The sequence below is a fragment of the Myripristis murdjan genome, chromosome 7 (genome assembly GCF_902150065.1).
Source record: "Myripristis murdjan chromosome 7, fMyrMur1.1, whole genome shotgun sequence".
Lineage (NCBI taxonomy): Eukaryota > Metazoa > Chordata > Actinopteri > Holocentriformes > Holocentridae > Myripristis > Myripristis murdjan.
Genome location: NC_043986.1, coordinates 18,146,041 through 18,169,519, shown reverse-complemented (window position 1 = coordinate 18,169,519; position 23,479 = coordinate 18,146,041). Strand labels below are relative to the sequence as shown.

At 41.2% G+C, this 23,479-nt stretch overlaps 1 protein-coding gene across 2 annotated transcripts; it reads left to right on the top strand.

Moving 5' to 3' along the window:
* Window positions 1–9,383: 9,383 nt before the first annotated feature.
* LOC115361972 (dystroglycan-like) lies at window positions 9,384–22,785 on the top strand. 2 transcript variants are annotated; one of them, XM_030055708.1, is made up of 3 exons: window positions 9,384–9,684; window positions 17,253–17,823; window positions 18,879–22,785. In XM_030055708.1, exons 2-3 carry the CDS (start codon window positions 17,398–17,400, stop codon window positions 21,186–21,188), a joined length of 2,736 nt encoding a protein of 911 aa, XP_029911568.1. In that variant the 5' UTR covers window positions 9,384–9,684; window positions 17,253–17,397; the 3' UTR covers window positions 21,189–22,785. The 2 variants fall into 2 exon arrangements, with proteins under 2 accessions (XP_029911568.1, XP_029911569.1); XM_030055709.1 differs by lacking the exon at window positions 9,384–9,684 and adding an exon at window positions 16,643–16,761.
* The last annotated feature ends 694 nt before the right edge of the window (window positions 22,786–23,479 follow it).

The following is a 23,479-nucleotide window of genomic DNA, read 5'->3' as shown; positions in this document are numbered from 1 at the left end:
GCACTGAAACAACAAGAGATGACACCAGGGCAACCACCACAATTACTGGGCCATGGAATGTCTCTCTTTTCCTTTCCAATACTCACACGGACAAACAAGCACAAACATGGCTTAACATTCCCTGCATTGAATTTCCTGGAGTGCTGTTAACATCGTCCTGACAAACACTGGTTGAGAACACATGGGGAAGGATGAACCGTGTCGTGCTGTTGTCTGTTTTCGCATGCCATGCTCTGGTGGCTTTGCTATAATTCACATGATAAAGCTACAAAAGTTATATCACTGTCTCTGTGCCTATTTTTACATTGTTAGACACACACACATAGGATGCATGCAGAGACACACACTGTATAAACTCCTGTGCAACCTTTATCACTGCAACAATTATCTGCATTAGATGCAGTATGTTGACATATAAAGCATAGTTCAGTGGGGAATATGTAAACTTTTCCTTTGAAGATTTATGGTTTTGCTTTGAAGTGAATGTATTAACTTGTGGAACAGTGGAAGTGATGAATACACAGGGATGCACTGCATTATTGTTGGAATACTAATAGCAGATTTAGTTTTATGTAAAGAACAAAGGATTTCTGTATGCCATGCTCTGTGTTTTTGCCCGCATATTCTATATGTACAAATAGGAACAAAATGTAGCCTCCAGTCACATTTAGAAAAGGCAGGGACAACAACAAACATTTCACCCGATTTCATATTTGCATTATTTTCCATAAATGTTATGAAGAGTGACATTAGAAAAAAAAAATAGAATCAAATTCAGATTTCCTATTTTTTCCAGGGCTTCATTTTGATTTCGTCAATACTTAAAAGATATTGTTGTAGAAATCCCATCAGGCAAACCATAAGTATTTACTTCACACTGTCACCCCAGAATGTGTTTGTTTATTCCCTTCCTTTATCTTTGTTTTCTCTTATGTCTACACTTTTTAAGCACTTTAATGGCTATTGACAAAGGGAAAAAAAGACAAAAGTTGGCAATATAATCTAACTACAGTTGTTATGTGATTTGCTTTCTAAGGTACAGTCATAGCCTTGAGGTTAGAGGAGGGTTTGCACCTGAAAGTTCACTAGTTTGAATCCCCAGACCAGCTGGAAGAATGTAGGTGGGGAAGGTGAATGAGTAACAATTTCCCCTCCCGCAACAACTATCATTGATGTGCCCTTGAAAAGCTTGATGAAAAAGAGCAAGTTGACTGAGTAAGAGTTCAGTCAACCTTCACTGAGTAAATAAAGGATAAAAAAAATATATCCACAGTTCTGTCAAAGATGACATTGGCCTGAGATTAATGCCTCTGATATCTGTTGTCCAGGGACAAAACACAGGAGTCAAAACTGCACTGTTATTTACAACGTGACTCCGCCACATGACACTCGAGAATCCTTGATTTAAAGCCTGAGATATGACTTGAAAAGAAGAGTTTTAGAGCCTCAAGGATGCAAGATTTCCTAGTAGCACCCTCCACCCTCACTGTGCCTCAGTTCTCTTCTTTACAGAAGAGACATGTCATTACTGTTTCTTTATTTCATTTCATGATAGCCAGTCTCCTACCAGAAACAGATAAATGAACCTGAAATGGGCATTTCATGCCGTTCTTTAACCCCATTTTTATCATCATGTAGAAAAACTGGGAAATGTTTTGCTGTTCAATGCCTAAATGACATGACTACAGCCAAGGCCCTGGGCCAGAGGTGCCTTAATGCGGTGTTTGTTGAAAGAGGATGAGGTCATGGCAGATGTGAGCGGAAGTGTTCCTCCAGGCTATGTGTAGGAGACTGTCTAGAACAGGCCACTGGATACTGTATCATCCACAGGTGCTCAAATGTGCAATGCAGGCAACATTATGACTGCAGGTTTCTGATGTGGTGGTTGGAAATACCCTGCGGGCAGGAATACAATCAGATAAAAATGGTGGAAAGTGTGGGAAGCTCTGGCATTCATTTCAAAGACGAGCAAAAGAGGGAACAAAGGATTAAAACTAGGATTAACACTGTGCATATATTATCTGAACTGAGCGTGTGTAGAGAGTCTTCTATTCTGTTTCATTCTTAAAAGGTTAGTCACCCAAATGTTCTGATTATTGCTGACAAAATGTGGGCCTGGTTGTATAACTCTTGAATCATCATTTTGCAGTCTGAACCAACTGTGGAGACACCTACAGCACAACTACATACAGCAGCACGACAAAATAAATAAGTGTGAAATTAAATTTCAGTTTACCCCATGCATAAAAGTCAGCAGCATGATGGTTTCCTATCCCTTGACTACATAACAAGTCTTGTCTGGAAACTTCAAACACAGGGCTATCCGTCATGTCTCATATGTCAGGTATGATGATTACCTTCAGACCGCTTTTGATCTTGAAAGTCTACCTTTTAGGAGGGCTGTGGACACAAGTAATGAGATCTTTGTGGCTGTTCAAGCATCCAAGTGCCACAGTTGCGCAATACTGCACTTCACCACCACAATAGTGGGGCAACACCAAGACTTCTGAAATTTCACAATACTCTAAGGTTAGAAAGCATTGAAGCTTAGCAGTTCAACCAGGGCAGCAAGTGAGGATAAACGTTTCAGCAACACTTGGATAAGAAAGACCAAGCTATTGCATGACCCTCCTCAGGGTTGTAATATCAGACCTGGCAGCAACCAGGGCAGTATTCTGGCCTGTATTTTAATAAATATAGAAAAAAGTATGGATAACAATGTCTAAATATGAATTAATTTAATTCCCCCACCCCCACCCAAAAAAAGTAACAGGGTTGGTTAGTTCGCCAATTTATATGCTTATATTAGCCCTCTTATGCAGGACCTCTCCAACAATTTAAATCCAAGCATTTATCATATTTTACCTTTATTTTCCCATGCAGTGCTTTATTTTCCTGTACTACTCCGCTTCACATTTATTACTATGAAGAGATATGAATTCCAGATTGGGGCTTGAAAACTTGAAAACACTGACAAGTTAATCAATAAATACTCTGTGCCAGTTTTGTGTTTCTGCTCGGAACCATGAGTCTTCACTTGATATAGTGCTACAAAGTAAAAAAAAAATAGTGTAGTGACAACTGAAATTCATATCTACAAGAATTAAATTAAGATAGTCAGATAATATTTTATGATTCATATATCGCTATGTCTGGGCCAGGGGGTAAAATGGAATGAGATCCCTAAGGTTTTGTTTGTCTGCACATGCCTATGCATATTCCAGGAATGTGGAGAATGGCGAGGGAGCGACAAGAGAGGCCTTGTCTTTGTAGGTCCCTCTCCTGCCCACCCTGTAGATTAGCCTCTTATCTGTTAAATGAGACAGTGCCGACGGATTTGGATAACAGGACTTTGGCATCAGCACTGTGCTCCCTGCACTGAGGGCTCCGCTGTCTCACAGAGAGTCCCTGTGCGAGAGTCTAGCACAGCCAAAGCAGCACAGACAGCCTTGAGACCAAACAGTGGGGAGATATGAGAAGTCACATAATGGCCGTCTTTAAAAAACACCATTCTTACTCCTTGAGCGTTGCTGTTGTTTTTGTCTCCTGTACAGCCTTTATCATAGATATTATTGTCACATGGGCTAATGAGTGGTTTGCCCTGATGTCTGGATTCAATTCACACTCTCCCACGTATCACTTGGATAGATTTGTGGCTGTGGTTCCTATAGCTGGTGACTCATTCCATCTCAGTCTGTTACCATGTGACTAGCCAGGCAATCAGGCGAGCTGAAATGCATCCTCAAGCTCTGACTCATGATTTGATCTGGCTTGTAGGCTCGCTCACCTCAGGTTGAAACTGATAGGTAGTGTTAAGTGCACACCTGGGACCCGGCTCAGGCTCTGCGTTTTCTCCCCATTTCCATCCCCGGTAAGCCCAGAGCCTCAGCCAGACATTCAGGAGGAGTGCTCTCCACACATTTACCGGCCAACACAGACTTACTGAGACAGAGCTGCCTGCCACTTTAGGCGTGAGTGCCAGTCACCATCAGATCCATTATTCAAAACTGGAGCACATTCCTGAGCCTTTACGCATTCTTCCTAGTTAATAAATCGCTTAGGCCATTGAGGGGAAGAAAAAAAAAAACACAGGAAGGAGATGATTATCTAGACCAGAGATGTAACCAGAGAGGACAAAGGATCAGGTTACACCTAACAGGCTTGTCGCTCTGTGCAGAGATTGCACAAAGGCATGTAGGTGAGTTTGTAATATGAAGTTCCCTGGAAGGATTGCATAAAAAAGGATATGCGGAAATGCATGTCTCTTTTCATAGTCTTTACTCGATTAATAATCACGACAAAATATCACAAGCTAATATCAAATGACTGACTTTAGTAAGATGATGAAGAACTTTTTATATAGAGATAGTTATTACATGAACTAGATACATACTAGAAACTGAAACTGAGCTACAGCTGATATTCATGAAAAGAGGAACTGATAAGAAATGACTGGTAAGTATGGCATCACTGTCATAATGTGCAGAGTTTGCAGGAACTATTGGATATCCACAAATCTCTGCACCATGTGGGCCTGCACTGCTGGATTGGGTTATCACTCTTTCATAGAACTGCTACAGAGATGCAATTCACGTTTAGGGGCTATAGAGGGCCTATTTAGTCATCACGCTCGAATATGGATTGATTTGATTTCTACTTTTCATTGGGGTCACCCGGTGGCACTTCCCTTAGCTGATCTCTGCATTTGCTGATGTCTTCTTGATGTATTCCGAATCATTAGGCCTGTTTGTCTCTGATAACAAAAACTATTACACTAGTCACATAGACCATTAGGGGGTTTTCTTCAGACTTCCATTTAACATGGGGGCTGCTGAGGAGCAGCGTCTACCCTGTAATGGAGGAGCTGGCTTTGCTACTGGTCTAATGTACAGAACTGCTAATGACCAATCCCCTGTAATTGCCTTTGGGGTCTCTGATGGTGGATTAATTGTGCAGTGTAATTTGCCAATTATCAGCTAACTTGCCTCAGCAGGACTCGTATGAGTTTAATTTACACGCAGATATATGCAAACGTGACATGACAAAATTAGTCCCAATGTGCCATTTAATCAGACGTTTGGTATAATGGTGAAATCCAGAGTGTGGGGGAAAATAAAGAGCTTGTTTTCATGGGGCAGTGAGTTTCTCAACCATCAGTCTCAGTGTAAACATGCTGAAGTGATGACACTAACCAAACTCTCTCACCGCTGAGAAAGGTTAACCAGGGACAAGCACAAACAGGAACAGTTCCCTCATCTAGACCCTGTGTGGTGAGGAAATCCCCCTTCTTCCTGTTTTATTATCAGCTAAACATAACAAGCGACATCATAAGCAGACATCCAACCTACACCTAAAACAGAACTACAGATTGAAGAAAATTATCATATACCATTAGTAATGTACATGTTCCTGAGACATTATTCAATGAGATTCAACTGCTGCAGCAGTGTGTCTGAGGAAAGTGAGCAAGACAGGTCACTGTAAACTACTAAAGCCATGTCTCCTTTTGTGTAGAACAACAACAGAAATGTTATGGTGGAAATATTTTGAACCATGATCATGACAGAGGGAAAAAGAGAGTGTAAGAGACAAAAAGAGAAAGCTGTGAACACAAGCTATAAGTAGGAGGAAGGATCTTCTATTTGTTATTTACTGAAGCTGAGAAGGCTTGTCTAGAGTAATCTGCCACAGGGAGAGAGGGGGGGATTGACTCCATTGAGGGTCTCACTGCCTCACCAGCCCCCTCAGTAGTCCAACAGCCCATTCTTGCTGGCCCTTCTAATAAGTCGCTTGGAAGAAAATGTGGAGAGTCAGCTGATTCCTAATCCGCTCTCTTTCTCTCTCCGTGCTCACATATCACGAGTCAGATTGATATGTGCAATCACATGGAAGCCCCTCTATGATAGGGCTATCACTCTCTGCTACACCTGCAGGTGTTGTTTATGTGTGTGTGTGTGTGTGTGTGTGTGTGTGTGTGTGTGTGTGTGTGTGTGAGCGTTGTCAAAATGAGAGGTGTGCAAAACATCTGAACAGGAAATCCCCATACACGTCTCACATGTAAACAATGAAATGTAATACTTAACTGCTAGGATGCAGTTTGCAGGTTGTCCTCTCAGCTGCTGTTATTACTTGCTACGTAATGCTTTTGCTATGGCTGGTTTAGACATAGCGAATGAAGAAATACATAATAAAATATTCTCATATATACAATGAATCAAGTGCAATAAATGTAAATGTATTGAGCATTTATAGGATAATAGGCTCTTTAGACATTGGAAAGCACATTCTGAGGGATTTTTTTTCACCTGTTCTTGTTTGTGAAATAAAACAGTAACCCGGCAATGTCAATAACAATCTTAAGTCCTCGAGCAAATACTGTATGCTGGCTCTTTCTCCAGTACTGTCTCCCTGCAGGGGGGTGAACAAAGAGTCAGGGATTCAGATGATTGACAGGTCTATGAACTGCTACAGACAGGCTGTGTTTTCCATCTTAAAACCATAATCATGTTTTATTAGCATCTGAAGGCCGTTTCTGTAAACATACAGTCATATCTTGGTCATGTGCTTTAGTATAATATATGATGTTTTTCATTTCATGTGTCACTGCCACTGCATAAAATAAGCGATATTTTCAGTGACCCAATAAAAAAAGACAAAATTTGGTGGCAAACTAAATGACAAGTATGAATATTTTCAAGGTCTTATTTGGCAGTGTGATGATATCAGTGAATACAGTTTCATTTTGAGATTTTGAGTGTGCTCCTGTCTCCACTTTTACACAGGCTGTCAATCTGGGAGATGTGATTCTTCCTCTAAACTTTACCTTACCCCTTTCAAATGTTGTTCCCAATAGAGCTTATGCCCTATTTTTAAAAACCATAATAATGCAAGCTAATATAACCAGTCATTCATATCAGCTCAAAGAGAGCCATCTCAACAAAGGACTGTCAGTTCATTTGTATGTATCTGTACCACATTAAAAGGGAAGGAAAGAAGTTGTCAGGGTAAAGAAGACTTATCTTATAGAATCTTTTATAATGTAAAATTCAGTGGAGCAGGAAACTCTATGAATGGCTGCTCAGCAGATCTGGCAATTTCATTCAAGACAAGTATTGATTATACCATGCAGTGCGTAACATACTGAAAATCAGGCACAGCTGAACCCCGAGCAAGAGTTCCTTTAATGAAAATGCTTTGGTGGTCAAACAGAGAGTCTTGCTTAATGAACTTGCTCGATAAACACCTTCAAGACAGCTTCAAGACATACAGTGCAGTGGTATTTTGCTGTCACATGCTCTTAATTCAGGTAACATTAGTTTTATTGATTAACAATTAACAATGTTTTCCCCCCTATTATGGTATTTTTGCAAATGTGTTTAATTTTGAAGTACAATTTGGAAATTAGTCATCAATACTTGAATTCATATCTGTTCATATCAAAACCAGTATCAATACTGTATATTCATATCAACGTGAACACTTAACCCGACAACACAGCACTTCACCCTTGAACCTTTGAATAACCACATGACTTGTGACCATCATGACAGATGTTTTACACTCAACAGGCAGGTGACTGTCTGAAATTGAATTTATTGACCTAAACACATGTATTGTGCATTTGGATCAATGCAACATGGAGATATAAGCTTTTTGTGCTGACTTCCCTGCAGCCCAGTCTAGTACATGAAATCCTAGAGCAGCACCCTCATGCAGATGATTTTCACCCTTGACATTCTTAACGCTGATGAGAAAATAGATCAATAGTGTATTGACAAAGTAAAGCAACTTGAAGTCATAAATGAATTTCTTTGATTGCAGAAAAGTTTTGCTGTGCAACTTACGATAAACATTTAAGAACATTTTTCACCTGGTGCCTATGCAGAAAACAGAAAATAATTCACTCTGTTGTTAAATAATACAACATATAACCTTTCCACAATCTGTCCAGAAAAATAACCGCATGAGCAGAATCTGTCATCACGTCAAACTCTAGTTTTTCATCCAGCCTACAGTAACTCACAGTTGTAACTAGCTAATGTAAAAACAAGTTTATGCATACCCAAGAATTATGAAGCACATTATTAAGCAACAATATCAGAAGGGAGCTTTTGATTTTATCAGTATTGTTTCTCGGATTTGGTACCTAGGAGTACCAGCCACAGCAGGACAGAAAGGGGTTGAGGCTACTCACTGATGTCAGTGGATTTTTCATGGTGTGTTTTATTGAAGATAATCTTCCAGTGCTTGTCTATTATGCATTTGGAGGAAAGGGTGCAGACCAAGATTTAATCCAGAGGAGAACTAGTATAAATGGAGTGGTCTCATACTGGATACGACTGATTTCAGCAAAACAAACACATCATGTTTTCATGTTACAGTAAAACAGGTGCTTTAAAAACATCTGCTATCTTTAAAATGACAAATGTGACATGTCTCGACTCTAACCATTTCAGTAAATGTATTGTGCTACCTGCTACAAAGAATGAATGAATGTATCTCATTTTTATGTAATGTCACATAAATGATATACAATCAAATACAAATGAACAGATTACTAAGGATTGCGTAATGTTTGGCAGGGGAGCAAACCACCCTAGGCATGCCAGCACAGTGACTGATATGTTGAAATCATGTCTGTATGGGCTCATGGGAAGGAGGGAGCCAGACCATCAATCTTTCTCTTTTCTTGACTTCTCTCTACAGGAAAGGGCCCACAACAGTATAAAAAGATCACAGCTAAAATCCTAATTTCTCTTCCTCTGAAAACTCTTGAACAATGTTTTGATCATGAAAATGGCTCAAGAAATATGATCTGGAAGGTATTGACCCAACGCTGTTAAAACTACCAAGAAAATGAATGAATTATGTCTATAATTTCAAGTGTCAAAAGAATATAGAGCAGAAGTATGCCTGTGACAGTGCTGGGAGCCCAAAGAAGGTGTGAACAAGCTGTAGCCCTGTGGCAATTTCCACTGAATCTCACTGAAGTTGGACAATCAAAATATTTTTCTGCACCAAACGCAACAAGGCAAAATGTATTCCCTGCATATTAACTTAGTGCTCATACAGACGCGTGAATAATAGAGCACTTTGAAGTAATCAGCTACTCCACAGCGTTACCTTTCACCTCATACTACTCACCTCGGCCAGCTCAAGAGTACTCTATGCAGTTAATTGTCCCACTCAAGGCTGGCATATTATGATGCGTGGTCGACAGGCGTGTGCCACTGTAAGTATGAGAGGTGAATATTAATGCAATAACGTAACAATCTGCAGTGCCTTTCAGCTCTTATTTGGAGGATAGGCTATGCACATTTGTCATTTCACCTGCATCTGTTTCCAAATAAAGAGAGGCGGAGTCATACTCGTACACAAGATTAGCCTCAACCTGTGGACCTGTGAAGAGGACAGAGGCAGTAAGGGAGGAGTAGCTATCAACATAATTACAACACAGAACAGGCAACTATCTCCAGACTAACCAAACCACAGAGACAAAACCTGCTCCGTCGACTGTGCCTCAGTGTGAAACAGCCTGCTTAACTCCTGTTATATATAGCTATTTGTAGGTGGCGTTGGGTTTAAACCGCACGTTTAATGGCATTTTGGAAGTCTCCGCGACTTTCTTCGGGCAGAAGAGGAGACATTACGGCGCGGGTTAGCTAACGTTAGCTAGCTAACAAGGTCAGTTTTGAGTTTTGGTTTCTATTGCCGTCTTAGCATTAGCATGGCCAAAAATGTCACCCTCGTCATCCTCGTTAACTCGGTTAATTCACAGATTCAGCACGGGGGCTTCCTCCGTTGACATAGCGGGTTACTAGTTATTTGCCATCAACCTGCTATTTTAATGTTAGCTTGTTTGTTAGCCCACACACAGGAGTGGCTATCACTGCTGTGTCCATTCATTCTTATTTGGTTTTCGTGTTCGACATTTTAAAAGGATGGAGGCTAACTCTTCACCGAGCAGGAGCTGGCTATCCGTTGCGGTGTCGATATTTTAGCGAAGCAGCTTTTGAAGCCAGGCAGCTATCTAATACACCCTGGCTAAAATAACCCCATCAGTATTTATGGAGAGCTAGCTATGCAGTTGTGTGTAGCATCTTGTGGCTGATGCCCGAGCAGCGGCAGCAGCAGCAGCAGCTACTCGTTTCCGCCTAGAATAAAACAGGTGCATCTCTGCGCTAGCAACGGACAGATGCGCGATAGCACTCTCTGACACAGTTACCGTGCTTGTTGTTTTTTTCATTTCGCACATTATAGCCGATAACATCCACACACAAGTAGAGTGAACGCTGTCATAGCTGGACACGGCTGAATGTTTTGTAGGTGGCCGATATCGTTTACAAAGGCCTGGTCTGTATCGAGTCCAGTGAAACGGGGGGCAACTGAAATGGGCCTGTTAGCTAGCTAAGCCAGCTGGTTATCTGGACACGACCTCATCGAGATTTCCAAATACTCGCTTAGGGTAGAGATTCATAGATTTATCGACGAATAGACAACCCTTTATTTCTATTTATTCATTTTACAGTCGTTTACCAACTACAGGGTCATCGTCTTTAACGTTACCTAACTTGGGCTGGGCTGGTGTACTAATTGTTCATGTTAACCTTATTTTTGCAAACAGGAACGACAAATCCCGTAGCCTTGCCCAAACTGGTAATGGCATACTTGATATTGTCTTGTGATATAGAGTAATTGCGGTCAGTATCATCGTTGTAGCCTTATATTAAGCATAGCTGACTTGAAGTGAGACGTATTGATTAATCGATAAGTGCTTTAAACAGCCTATGACCAGAAAAGTTTGCTATACTTGTTAGGATGCTTTATTAGGCACACGTGTATGAACTTAAAACTTGAAACTACAGTCTTGGTTGAGATATAATATAGATGGGAAGGCAGCAAAGGCAGGAGGATCTCACGGTTTCCAGCAGTGATTTTAACACCATATATGTTTTTTTTTTTTTTTTTTTTTTTTTTTTTTTTACTTCAAACAAGTCCGTCTCTTAAGGATATCATACCAACTCAGACTATTCAGGAAGGCTTGGCAGATTTGTCTGTTGTCTCTATATATTGCATTACTTTGTTGAGCAGTGTTTAGAGAACACAAGGGAAACATCCAATTGCAAGGCAAGCTTGTCTTGTGGATATGTTTGTTATTCAGCTCATGCACTATCCAGAGGCTGCTGGATGTGGTACGTCAATTCAGTTGGCCCTGAGTGCCACTGTGCATTTGAGCCTAATTATTTTTGATGGTTTTCAAGTTTTAACTAATGTTTAACTGCAGACAGCAACTACACCATGGTTGTGAAGTGGTTCATCCCACAGTAAACCGGGCCTCGGAGCGACTTGGGCTGGAAAATGACCCACACTGTCGTTGTACTGTTTACCCTTCATAAAAAGAAGGGCTTGTTATAGGTTTTATAGTGAAGCATGTAGTGTAAACACAGTTGGAAAATGAGCAAATCATATTAAGTCTGGGTTTATATTCAAAATTGAATTCATATAACTGTACGTCCAGCACTGGGGCTTTGAGACTACATTTGTTTTTTTTTTCTGATTAAAAAAAAAAAAAAAAAAGTAGCAGCCGAGAGCCAATGCTATTATTAAAAAAAGGTGTCATAATGACGATAACGCCGAGGAACAACGATAACAGTGAAGCACAATTAATCTCTTTTAGCGCGTTGTGAAATGTGATTAGGGCAGGCTGTCATTTTCACAAACCTGTTTGAGTTTGTGTTCTTTTTATTCTTGCTCCATTCATTGACTGATAATTGTTGCTGTAAATGAAGCAACTGATATGAGTTTGTTTTTAGTTCTGTCCAAGGCTTAAAGTCTTCCAAAGGTCAGTCCTTCTCAAGTGCGGACAACCTGGCTTTATGTTTTTGTTATGGCATGTTGTGAATGTTGGCCTTGGTCTCAGTTGACACATTCTTATTAGCTTTGAGGCTCCTCCATCTCAAACCCACACCATAGTCTAGTTTTAATTTTGTTCCAGGGTTCATGTTGAATACATGTCACCTCATTGTAAAGCAGAATAGTAAAATGCTTTGTATTTGTTAAGATGTTCTTTGAAACGGATTCTGATTGACTCATGCTGAGAAAATGAGAACATGATAGAAACTAGGCCGCATTGTAGAGAGCTTACTTTGATGCTCAGATTTTTTTTTCCTTGTGTATACTGATGACAGCCCGAGGTGTAGTCATCTTTATGAATTAAATTAAGCCTATAGGCAAAATTCAGTTTTATGTTAACATGTGTGCATTTCACATTCAATACAACCTGTAGATAAGGGTGGATGAGTCAAGCAATACTTTTTTCTCTTCCTACTCAGCTTGCACATTGTATTGAAGGTTTAGCCCTGCCAGTATGCTTGCTTGGCCTTGTGTCTCAAAGAGACTGCTTTAGAAAATGTGACTGTGCGGTGGTTGCCATCCAGAATCATCTGAGTCAGAGGAGGGCTGTACAGAGGGAGGGGGTCTTTGAGAACATTTCCCAGTTCCACTGAATGTCTTTGTTTGGCTGAGATCTGAGATTAGATGCATGTCTCAACATGTAAAATGGGTTAAGTGAGACATTATTGACAGTGACAAAACCTCTAAGTAGTGAAACCTGATTTCAATATTTTTCAGACTAACATTGCTGATAATGCACACATATCCAGTTCTGAGAGTGGTTTTGTAGTATCCTATTATGTCTTATAATTGAAATGGGCTACTTTGATATCTCCATTCAGCATTTTACACTAGATGCAGGATAGTGGAGGGTACAGGAACCCCGTGGATGTGGTTTAATTTAACATTCTTGCTTACCCAGCTGGTGATCTAGTCATAACAATTCCCTTCCATGGTAGAGCCACCACAGTTTATTACTGCCAGCAATAATAAACATCCACAGACATCCGTATGTCTTAAATATGGTAAATACTCTATGTAGAATATATAGATAACTCAGTATGTTTGAATTAAAATCACTGTTTTGTTTAGCATTACATTTTCAAATCCTCTCCTCTTATCAGTCACCAACAGATGATCCACTCACACCCTAGACTTTCTTAGCAAAACAAATAGCCTTAATCTTGCAATTTGCTGCCTTAGCATTAAATTTTGGTCCTCTGATGGATCATGTTTTGAATGCAGAGCGCTGTGTGATGGCCTGTGTGAGTAGTACTGGCTGGGCTGTGCACCATTCTAGAGATTAGGACTCCAAACAATCGTATGCTAAGTTACACAAGCTGAACGGTGTCGGCAGGTGTTGTGAAAGGGAGAGGGATGACTTAGATCTATTTGTTTAGAAACTAAAGCATCACAAGCAGCTGTCAGTGGTATGTGAGAGAATTTCAGGATAAAAGAAGGTTCAATTTTGGTTTGTCAGACTGGCCGGCGATGATTCAGACCCGCACAATTCATAGTGATGCATTCTATTGTTCTCTTTTAATTGGCTTTTTCAGTAGGTGAAGTATCTTAGGTAGGATAAGGACAGAGTGACTGATGTTTCAATAGTTTTTAATGGACAGTGTATGGCATATATAATTTGAGCACCAATCACAACACAATTATAGCAAGTTATGTTGTAAAGAACTGACTGTTTTGTCAGTCACTTAAATGTAAATTCTCTTTAGTGAGCCAAATTCTTCAATGCTCCTGAGGTCTTTGTCCAAGTAGTTTATTTCTCATGAGCCTTTTCCTGTGTCTTTCCATCATCATCCCTATCCTTGTCCTACTTGATGTGGACATTTTTTTACACGACATGCATATGTGGTGTGGATGAGATTTTAGTTTAGATTTAGGCAATACACTATTTAAACAACTAACACTTCTGTATGCTGTTACTATACTTAAGATTACAATACCTTTATTGTCATTTCATATGCATACAAAACGAAATTGTGTTTTTCAATACGAAAAACCCACACTTCATTAACAAAGACAGAGTCCAGTCAAGTGTCAGAATAAATAAATAAATAAGTTAAAAAAGACAATAAAATGTAAAGAGTCAATTGCCCATCACTCTTGGTGTGAGTGTGTGTTCTTCTGGTGCCCATAATAATACTGTGCTCTAATTGTGAGGTGGTTCAGTATGATATTCAGGAGTCTGACTGCCTGGGGGAAAAAACAGTTCAACAGCCTGGTGGTCCTGCACCTAATGCACCGGTATCTCCTCCCGGACTGTATAGGTGAGATCAGGCTGTAGGAGGGGTGGGAGGGGTCTTTGATGATGCTGCGAGCCCTGCGGATGCAGTGTTGATGGTAAATGTCCACCATTGGTGGCAGCGAAGCTCCAATTATTCTCTCCGCCGTCTTCCTGACCCTGTCCAGTTGTTTCCTCTCCACCGTAGTGCTGTTCCCGAACCATGAGGTGACACAATAAATAAGCAGGCTCTCTATGGTTCCCTGATAGAACACGGTTAGGGCTGATGTGGAGAGGTTTGCCCTCTTCAGCCTACAGAGAGGGTGAAACCGCTGCTGGGCCCTCTTGATGATGGAGGTGGTATTGCAGCTTGTGCCTAGGTCCTCTGTAAGCAGAACCCCAGGAACTTGGTGCTCTTGACCCTCTCTACCACAGACCCCTTAATGGTCAGTGGCAGGTGATTGGAGCTGTTCTTCCTGAAATCAATTATCATCTCTTTGTGATTTTTTGCACCAGACAACCAGCTGCTCCACCTCCCGTCTGTAGGCATTCTCCTCTCCATTGCTGATGAGGTGGACCACTGTTGTATCATCCGCGAATTTAATAATGTGGTTGCTGTTCCACCTAGCGGAGCAGACATATGTCAGCAGAGTGAACAGTAAGGGACTTAAGACGCAGCTCTGTGGTGATCCAGTGTTCACCACAGCAGGTTTGGACATGCTGCTGCCGACTCTGACCGTGTACCTCCTCTGTGTTAGGAAGTCTAGGATCCAGTTACAGATTCCTGTGTCCACCCTCAGCTTTCCCAGCTTCTCCACTAATTGTTGTGGGATGATTGTATTAAAAGTGGAGCTGAAGTCAATGAATAATATCCTGGCATAGGTGTTCTTGTGTTCCAGATGTGACAGGGCAAGGTGGAGTGTGGTGGATACAGCATCCTCGGTGGACCGGTTTGCTCTATATGTGAACTGTAAAGGATCCAGATCCGCGCTGAGGCCTGCCTTAATGTGATCCATGACTAGTCGCTTGAAACATTTCATAGTGACTGGGGTTAGGGCCACAGGACAATAGTTGTTCATGCAAACTGGATTTGGTTTTTTGGGCACTGCAGAAATCCAACACTACATTTGTTGAAGATCCACTGCACACATGACAATATGCTGTTAAGGTGCTACAGGCCACTAGTCTACTAGTTACACATTACACATGGGAATAGGGACAACTTGGATAAATGCAAGTTTCTTTTATTGATTTAGTGTTCAGGGATGGTATGCTTTTAATGGTGCATGTTTTTGGAGGATTGGAGGATCTTAAAAGATTATGAAAATAGTGTATATAGAAATTGCCAGTGTTGTGCAGGAGTATTCTTGCACTACTGTGACCTTTAATATTCTACACATTTTTGCTGATTGTTTTTTTTTTTTCTTTTTTATTATAGCCTTTGCATACTTCTATTTCCATAAAACAACACAACTTTTTGTCCTCTTTATCATACTCTATCTTGTTTTTCTCAAAATAGCCACTGCAGAATTGCTGATTGTAGACTGAAAATATTTGAGTAGACAGTTTGGTTTGATGGAACCATTTTGTGAACAAAAGTGTGATGGTGTGCCAGAATTATAAGCACTCTCTTGTTTTGGCCATTTCATGTGGAAAATTGTGGTAATGTTTGAAAATTGTAAGTTCTAAATTTTTGCAGGGATTGGTTGAAGTTGTGTTAATTATTGTGATTGTAAGTGGAGGGACTGCCTTTGTATAAATAGACCCATTACATCGTGTAGAATGAGAGCATGACCAGTAAATGATATGGTGTGTGATCGAAGTTTGCAGAAGTACTTCCTCCATTGTTAGTCTTTGGAGCAAATGAAAGGAGACAACAAATGGAAGTGTTTTCTAGTGTATAAGCTGACGTCACAGTCTTGTGCTTGATGGGCATTAGAATTCCAGGCAATTGGCCGACCCTGCTCTGCCTGTCTCTCAGTGCAACAGGATTGGGGTTGGCTGGGTCAGCACAATGGAGACTCTAATTCCAACCCCCGGGGCACCTAATTAAAACTTACAACCAAGACAAACGACCTTTGACTCTTATGCATCTCAAGAGAGTTGCTATAGTGAAATCCCCATGACAGAGAAGTTAAGATCAGTGAGGGATCAATTTGTCCCTTTAAACAATATTTACTGCTTGATTATTAATTAATATTTGGATCTCTCCCATTAGGCCTCATTTTTGACTTCCCAACTTTAGTCATGTACAGTTTTTCAGATATTACTTTGGTATGCACTGTGTTTGAGCAGCTGGCATATGAATGATGTTTTTGAGACATCAAATTAACTGCGACCTCTGCAGAAGCAAAACGTGTAGGATTGACAGCTGTAGACCACTTTTTTTCAGTCTTGGCCCACGGGACCCAGAGTGAATGATGGTTTTCTGTCTTACCAGATAGTGAACAACCACATTTTAAGATAACAATAAAAAGGTGGCATAGTGGTGCAGCAGTTAGCACTGTTGCCTCACAGCAAGAAAGTCCTGGGTTTGATTCCCGTCCAGACAGGTCCTTTCTGTGTGGAGTTTGCTTGTTCTCCCTGTGTCTGGTTTCTGGTTTCTTCCCACAGTGCAAAGACATGCAAGTCAGGTGAATTTGAAATACTAAATTTCCCCTAGGTGTTTATGTGTCTGTCTGTGTGTCTCCCCTATGATTGATGGGTAAACCTGTCCAGGGTGTTTACCTGTCTTCTGCCAAGTGAGTGCTGGGATAGGCCCCAGCACCCTGCAACCCTAATTAGGATAAGCAGTTTGGAAAATGAATGTAGATAATAAGCTGACTTATGTTAACTCAGTAGCTACAATAGTGTCATGTCTGCCTAATTCAGTCAGTATAAAGTGGCTCATGTTTTGGTGCTTAACTTTTAAACCAGTCATTTGTTATTGTTCCTGTGATGTATCATAAAACACTGATCTGTTTATGAATTGTAGCATGAAGACGTAATATGTTGTAGTATTAAATGAAATGGCATCAACAGAAACTCTCCAGTACCAGTAATACCTAATATTGTTCTTTTTCCTGTATTGTTCACTTCATACAAAATCATTTCATCATGTTTGTCTTTTTCTTTTTTCTTGTAGGGTTTACTGATATGGCTGTCTGAGAAAGTGACAAGATCTCTTCATGGATCACAGAGGACAACAAAGAAGAAACACTGCATTTCTGAGCACAGCCTGTAATCACAGAATCTGACCCACAAGCTTTTCATTAAATTGACTTTAGTGCATGTGGCCTCTTCAGTTGTTCGTTGGCATCTGTGGGGGAGCACAAAGGCCTATCACTATGCACTATAAACGGAGAGACACAAGCTGTGGGGATGCAGGGAGGAGCAGGCTTCTTCCGGGCAGGACTATCCCCCTGGTAGTGGGGCTTCTGGTGGCCGTGGCTCAGGGCACTGTGCCAGGAGGGCAGCAGCAGACCCTGGCAGAGATGATATCTGTGGAACTGGAGGCTTCCATGCAGTCCTCTGTGCTCTCTGAGCTTCAGGCTGCAGCATCTGCAGTTAGCCAGGGACCGCCTTCAGCTATCCCAGATTCCTCTGCAGTGACAGGGGGTGTGCACACTGGCATCCCTGACTCCTCAGCAATTGTGGGGCAGGTGTTTCAGCTGAGGGTTCCACCAGGACCAACCAATGGAAGCTGTAATGTCCATGTAAGTAATGTAAAGATTTGGTAATGGGAAATGTCAGTGTACAGCCTAAGTAAATCTAAATCAGTTTATCTGTTTGTCTGTCCATCTAATATTTGCTGTGTGAAGAACCCTCATACCCCTATACAGTAATTTTTTTATGTATTTTGAGTTATACAATCTAAAACCAAATGCAAAATTGATCAGTCAGTGCAACATGATTCACTCAAAATGTAACATTAGAAAAATACATTAAAACATTTCTAAATACATTATCAAACTAGAGGGATTATGTCTTACCACATTACTGTACATAAAAAGCCTTTAGGTTAGCACTAAACCTGAAAATCTTGACATTAATGTCGACTGCTCTAACATTCAGTTTATGTATAGAACTGGATCGGAATTGAACTGAGAAATATCTTGGCCGTGGCTATTGGACAGGTAGGAGCACATAGGTAATAGGAGAAGAGGTGAAGTTCCATACCATAATGTGGCTGTGCTGATGAATAGTTTAAACAAAACATTACGAGATTTATGTTCAAATAGTTTATGAACTACTAAGCCTTAGCCAAAGTCTTAAGAACAGGGTTTTTTTTAATGTCAGTGTAGAATTATGCAGTGTTTAGTACATACTGTAATTTTTATCAGTGCCACTGCTGATTGAAGCTGACTGTGGTGCAGTTTGTTCCAGCCAGAAATATGAATGAAATGAGATTATTATTGGCCTATAGTGTAATGCGGAATGATAAATTGTCATATAGTAATAACTCGAAATGAAGGGTGATGACTCAGATAGTTGTTATTATGAACAGGAACTCAGTCTCACTTCCTGTTCATATTTGAGATGATTTGATCTGAACTGTATAGAATTTCATAAATTAATTCCAGGGAAATCATTTTAGCTGCTTGCACTGTATGTTTGAAACTTTAATATTCCCCTTATTCCTATGTGATTTTTTTTTTTTTTTAACTAAATGCTGTCTCAATGGCAAAAACATCTTAAGCATTAAACTATCCAAGGTTTTGCATTCTCATAATGGCCTATATCTCAGAATGTGCTACCTTTCTTTCTGTAGCTCAGCGAAATGGGAAAGGACACCTTACCCTCCTGGCTACATTGGGACCAAGAAGATTGCATTCTCAGAGGCCTGGCCCTGGAGCAGGACAAAGGTGTGCATCATATCTTGGTATCTGGAGAAGAAACAATTGGGAATACTGGCAGCCAAGTGTCTCCCAGCACTGTCTTCTCTATTGAGGTGTACCCGGAAGAACGGGCAGACACTGAACCAGCCCTGCTGGCTCTCCAGTCTGACGTCAGTGGCCTCCAGCCCTTCACTTGTGGCACTGAGGAGCCTGTCACTGTCCTCACTGTCATCTTGGATGCTGACCTGACAAAGATGGTTGCTGAACAGAGGGTCAACCTACTGGGCATTATGAGAAAATTCTCACATGTGCCCCTCGAGCACATGCGGGTGGTCCCTGTTGTCAACAACCGTCTGTTTGACATGTCTGCCTTCATGGCAGGTCCAGGGAATGCCAAGAAGGTGGTGGAGAATGGTGCCCTGCTGTCATGGAAACTTGGTTGTGCCCTTGACCAGAGCAGTATTCCTGACATTAGCAGTGTCCAATCCCCAGCAAAGGATGGGACCATGTCAGCCAGGTTAGGGTACCCAGTGGTTGGCTGGCACATTGTCAACAAAAAACCCCATGGGGTGAAACGGGTTAGAAGGCAGTTATACAATACTCCTACTCCAGTGCCCTCTTTGCTTCCTCCAACCACTCACCCTGAGCCTCCTGTGCGTGTTGTTCCCACCCCGACATCTCCCTCTATTGCCCCAGCAACAGACAATTCTGCTCCACCTGTCCGGGGCCCTTTGCCTCTGCCAGTGAAGCCTACAATCAGAGTCAGAGATCAGATAGCCCATACACCTGTGCTGGGACCTCCCCAGCCAACCAGGGTGCTAGGAACAACAAGCACCATCCCTATCCAACCTACCATGACTCGGCCTACATTTGTGGAGGCCACTGCTTCACCAACACCACCAAGCACCACCAAAAGGCCCAAGACTTCTGCCACAAAGAAACCTAAGAAAGTCAAAACTTCCACTCCAGCTCCCCGGGAACCCAAGACCACCACAGCTAAACCACCTAGACGCACGACGCCTCTGTCTTTGGCTCCAGAGTACAATCAAAACCCAGAGATAAGAAACCCCATTGATGAAGTGACTGCATGGGTTGGCACCTACTTTGAGGTTAAAATTCCTCCTGATGCATTCTATGACAAAGAAGATGGCACTACTGATAAGCTGCGTCTGACTTTGAAGAAGACACCCAAAGAAGCAGTGAATGAAACCTCTTGGATCCAGTTCAACAGCACAATCCAGCTCTTGTATGGTCTTCCAGAGGAGCAGCATGAGGGTAAACATGAGTACTTCATGCTGGCCACTGATAAGGGTGGCAGGAGCATTATGGATGCTTTTGAGGTTCGGGTCAACCGTTGGTCCGCTAATGACAAACCATCAGTTGTGTTTGCTGCACGTTTTCATGGTGATCCTAAAACTCTGACCAATGATGTCCATAAGAAGATTCTCCTAACAAAAAAGTTGGCCTATGCCCTTGGTGATCGCAACAGCAGCACAGTGACCCTGAGAAGCATCACCAAGGGCTCAATTGTGGTGGAATGGACTAATAACAGTCTCCAGCAGAATCCATGTCCAAAGGACCAGATCAGTGTTCTTAGCAACAAGATCTCTGATCACCAGGGCACACCTAAACTGGCCTTCATCAAAGCCATGGAACCTGAGTTCAAACCCATTAACATCTCTGTTCGTGGCACCAACAAATGTCAGAGTTACACATTTATTCCACCAGGTGAAGTGCCAATGCCTGTTCTCCCTACAGCTACACCTTCACCAGGCACTGGTCGTAGGAGCAGTGACGATGTTTATTTACACACTGTCATCCCAGCTGTGGTGGTGGCAGCCCTGCTGTTAATAGCAGGGGTCATTGCTATGGTCTGCTATCGTAAAAAGCGCAAGGGTAAGATGACCATTGAAGAGCAGGCCACTTTCATCAAGAAAGGAGTCCCAATTATCTTTGCAGATGAGTTGGATGACTCCAAGTCCCCCCCGTCCTCCAGCATTCCTCTTATCCTGCAGGAGGAAAAACCCCCACTGCCTCCTCCCGAGTACCCCAACATGGCTGGCCCCCACAGTACCCTGCTCAATCAAGATCTGCTGGAGGAGTATTCCATCTATCAAGATGAGGATCCTAACGCCCCTCCCTACCAGCCCCCACCACCATTCACTGTCCCCATAGAGGGCAAAGGCTCTCGCCCCAAGAACATGACCGCATACAGGTCGCCACCTCCCTACGTGCCTCCCTAATGCATAGAGGGGCTTTCAGTGTGGGAGGCAGGTGCAATGTAGGGATGCTTGTTTGTACGAAAACTACTACAGGAGTAATTTTACACGTGTTCAATGAAATGGCTTTGACTTTGTAGAGGAGCAGGCAACCATACCCATATATTTGACCATCATGGATAAGATACTATATCAAACAATTCTACTAGTGGCACAGGGCAACTGGATGGGGAACAGTTTGTAATTCCAGCACTCTTTTTTTGTCGTCCTTCAGATCTGCTTTCGACTTATAGCATAATCTTTTTCTTTCTTTTTTTTTTATCTGTTTTTTGCCAAGAAGAGTCAATTTTATCTTCAATGATGTACTGTTTCTATTGTATAGAAAATATTAAAGAGGCAGGAAAGACTGCAGCCCACAGGGCCTTGGAGCAAAATGTCACCATGACAACAGACTTGAGGCTCTCCCTCACAATGTTAATCTTTGTACGAGTTCAATATCACTCTTATCTGTCTCTGGGCCAGGTTTACTAAGATTTTGCACCTGTTATTTCTAGAGGGGAATTAAATACAAAAAGCCAAACTGAAAGCATGAAACCTTTTATTTACCCATACATTTAAGTTTGTTTCTTAGTCTTTGATCTGTCCGTGTTTTTTTTCTTATGCTTTGCTCCCTCTTGACAATAACATGCGAACCTTGCACTTATGCAAATTCTTACTAAACCTCGCACTATGCGTCTTGCAGAAATGAACATTGTAACTGGTAGTCCAATAAGGAGGATGATTTCTTTTTGTTTTCTTTAACTTACCACATGATTGAGATTTCCTCTGTTACTTGATCAAAAAGGACAGCATTACACTGATCATGCCTGTTGTAGATGTAGCCTAATTAAGTTACAAAACAAATAATGACATTTTTTTATGTGTGTGCCACTGATCCTGCCTGTGAGATGAGATGACTGGTTTTGTTGTTGCCTAGATGATGTCTGTGGTTAAACATTGTGGGGTTACAACCACAATAATGCAGGGGTCAATGGGATGCTGTGATTCACAGCAAGGAAAGAGTTGGTGACGTAAACAATCTACTGTCTTACATTCAATTGGTTTTGTTAGTATGAGGGGTCTGGGGGCATACAGTACTGTAATATCACTACTCTGCCTCTAGCTGCTGCACTGTACATTTAATGTGCTGCCTGTTATCAGTTCAGATGAGGCATGGGGAGAAGAGTATGTACATAATGGTGTGCCTGTGAATTGAACTCCATAAAGTTAGTGTTTTATCAGTAGAATTAGTTGGGGAAGGGAAGAGCAGGGGGAAATCATTTTATTTTTTAATTGTCTGTCTAGATTTATGATCACACAATCATGAAAATGACTTTATAGGTTGTGGGGGTTCAAAAAAGTTTACTTGCCCATCACAGAAAATAATGCATTATGCTAAGAAAATGATGGGGAAAGAAGAAACCACAACAATGTACGTGAATTATGTACATTTCATATCTGATATCACCATAAGAAAAAAATGGTTAAAAATCTAATGTTTTTACTGAGTTTTTGATACAGTCTTAAATTGTTTTATGAAAATATATTAATAAAGATGTACTACTATTTGTAAAGCCTCAAAGACCTTGTATATTCCCTTTTTATTTTTAAAATTATTTGAACGTGTTTTAGAGGATTGAGCTGGATTCAAGTTGATCATTTCATGTGTACAGTGATCACCGTTTATTATTGGTAGAGCAAATGATGCATCTCAAAGGGTTTCTGTTAGTAGATCACCGTGCTATTTGGGCGTATTTCATCAGAGCAGCAAAATTTAAGATGGTGTTGCAGGGTTTTAAACTGGCCATCTCGTGCTGGTTTACAATGTATGAGAAACTGCATATACTGTGACGCCACTGAGTTAATCTAATCTCTAATTGTGTACATTTGCTAAGAGAGCTAAATTAGAGGTTCATTTTAGTAGATTATTGAATAAGAAACTATTAGTTTTTTTTTTTTGTCAAACAGTCCAGTTTTTTACGAAAGCACTTTCTGCCTTATTGTAGCCTGTATTTATGATGTCACTACCCTTGACAGCTGCAATAAGGTTTATGGTTCTGCAACACTTGCTGGTTTGTTTTGGGTACAATATGAGCCATACACACTTTGTTATAATAAACAAAATATACAACAACAGCAACAACCCCAGTGAGCCATATCAGTGTGATATTTTAAGGGAAATGCTCCCTTTCTGTGGCATTTAGGTGGGCAGTTTCTCTTGTAAGGCTTTTTGCTCCTATCCCTCTTGGAGATGTATCTATATATAAAAGTAATAT

Bases quoted from the DNA above. Each gene is read 5' to 3' on its own strand.
- LOC115361972 (XM_030055708.1), top strand. From the start codon at position 17,398: ATGTGGCCTCTTCAGTTGTTCGTTGGCATCTGTGGGGGAGCACAAAGG. The intron at 17,824-18,878 runs GTAAGTAATGTA...TTCTTTCTGTAG, and splicing joins ATGGAAGCTGTAATGTCCAT to CTCAGCGAAATGGGAAAGGA.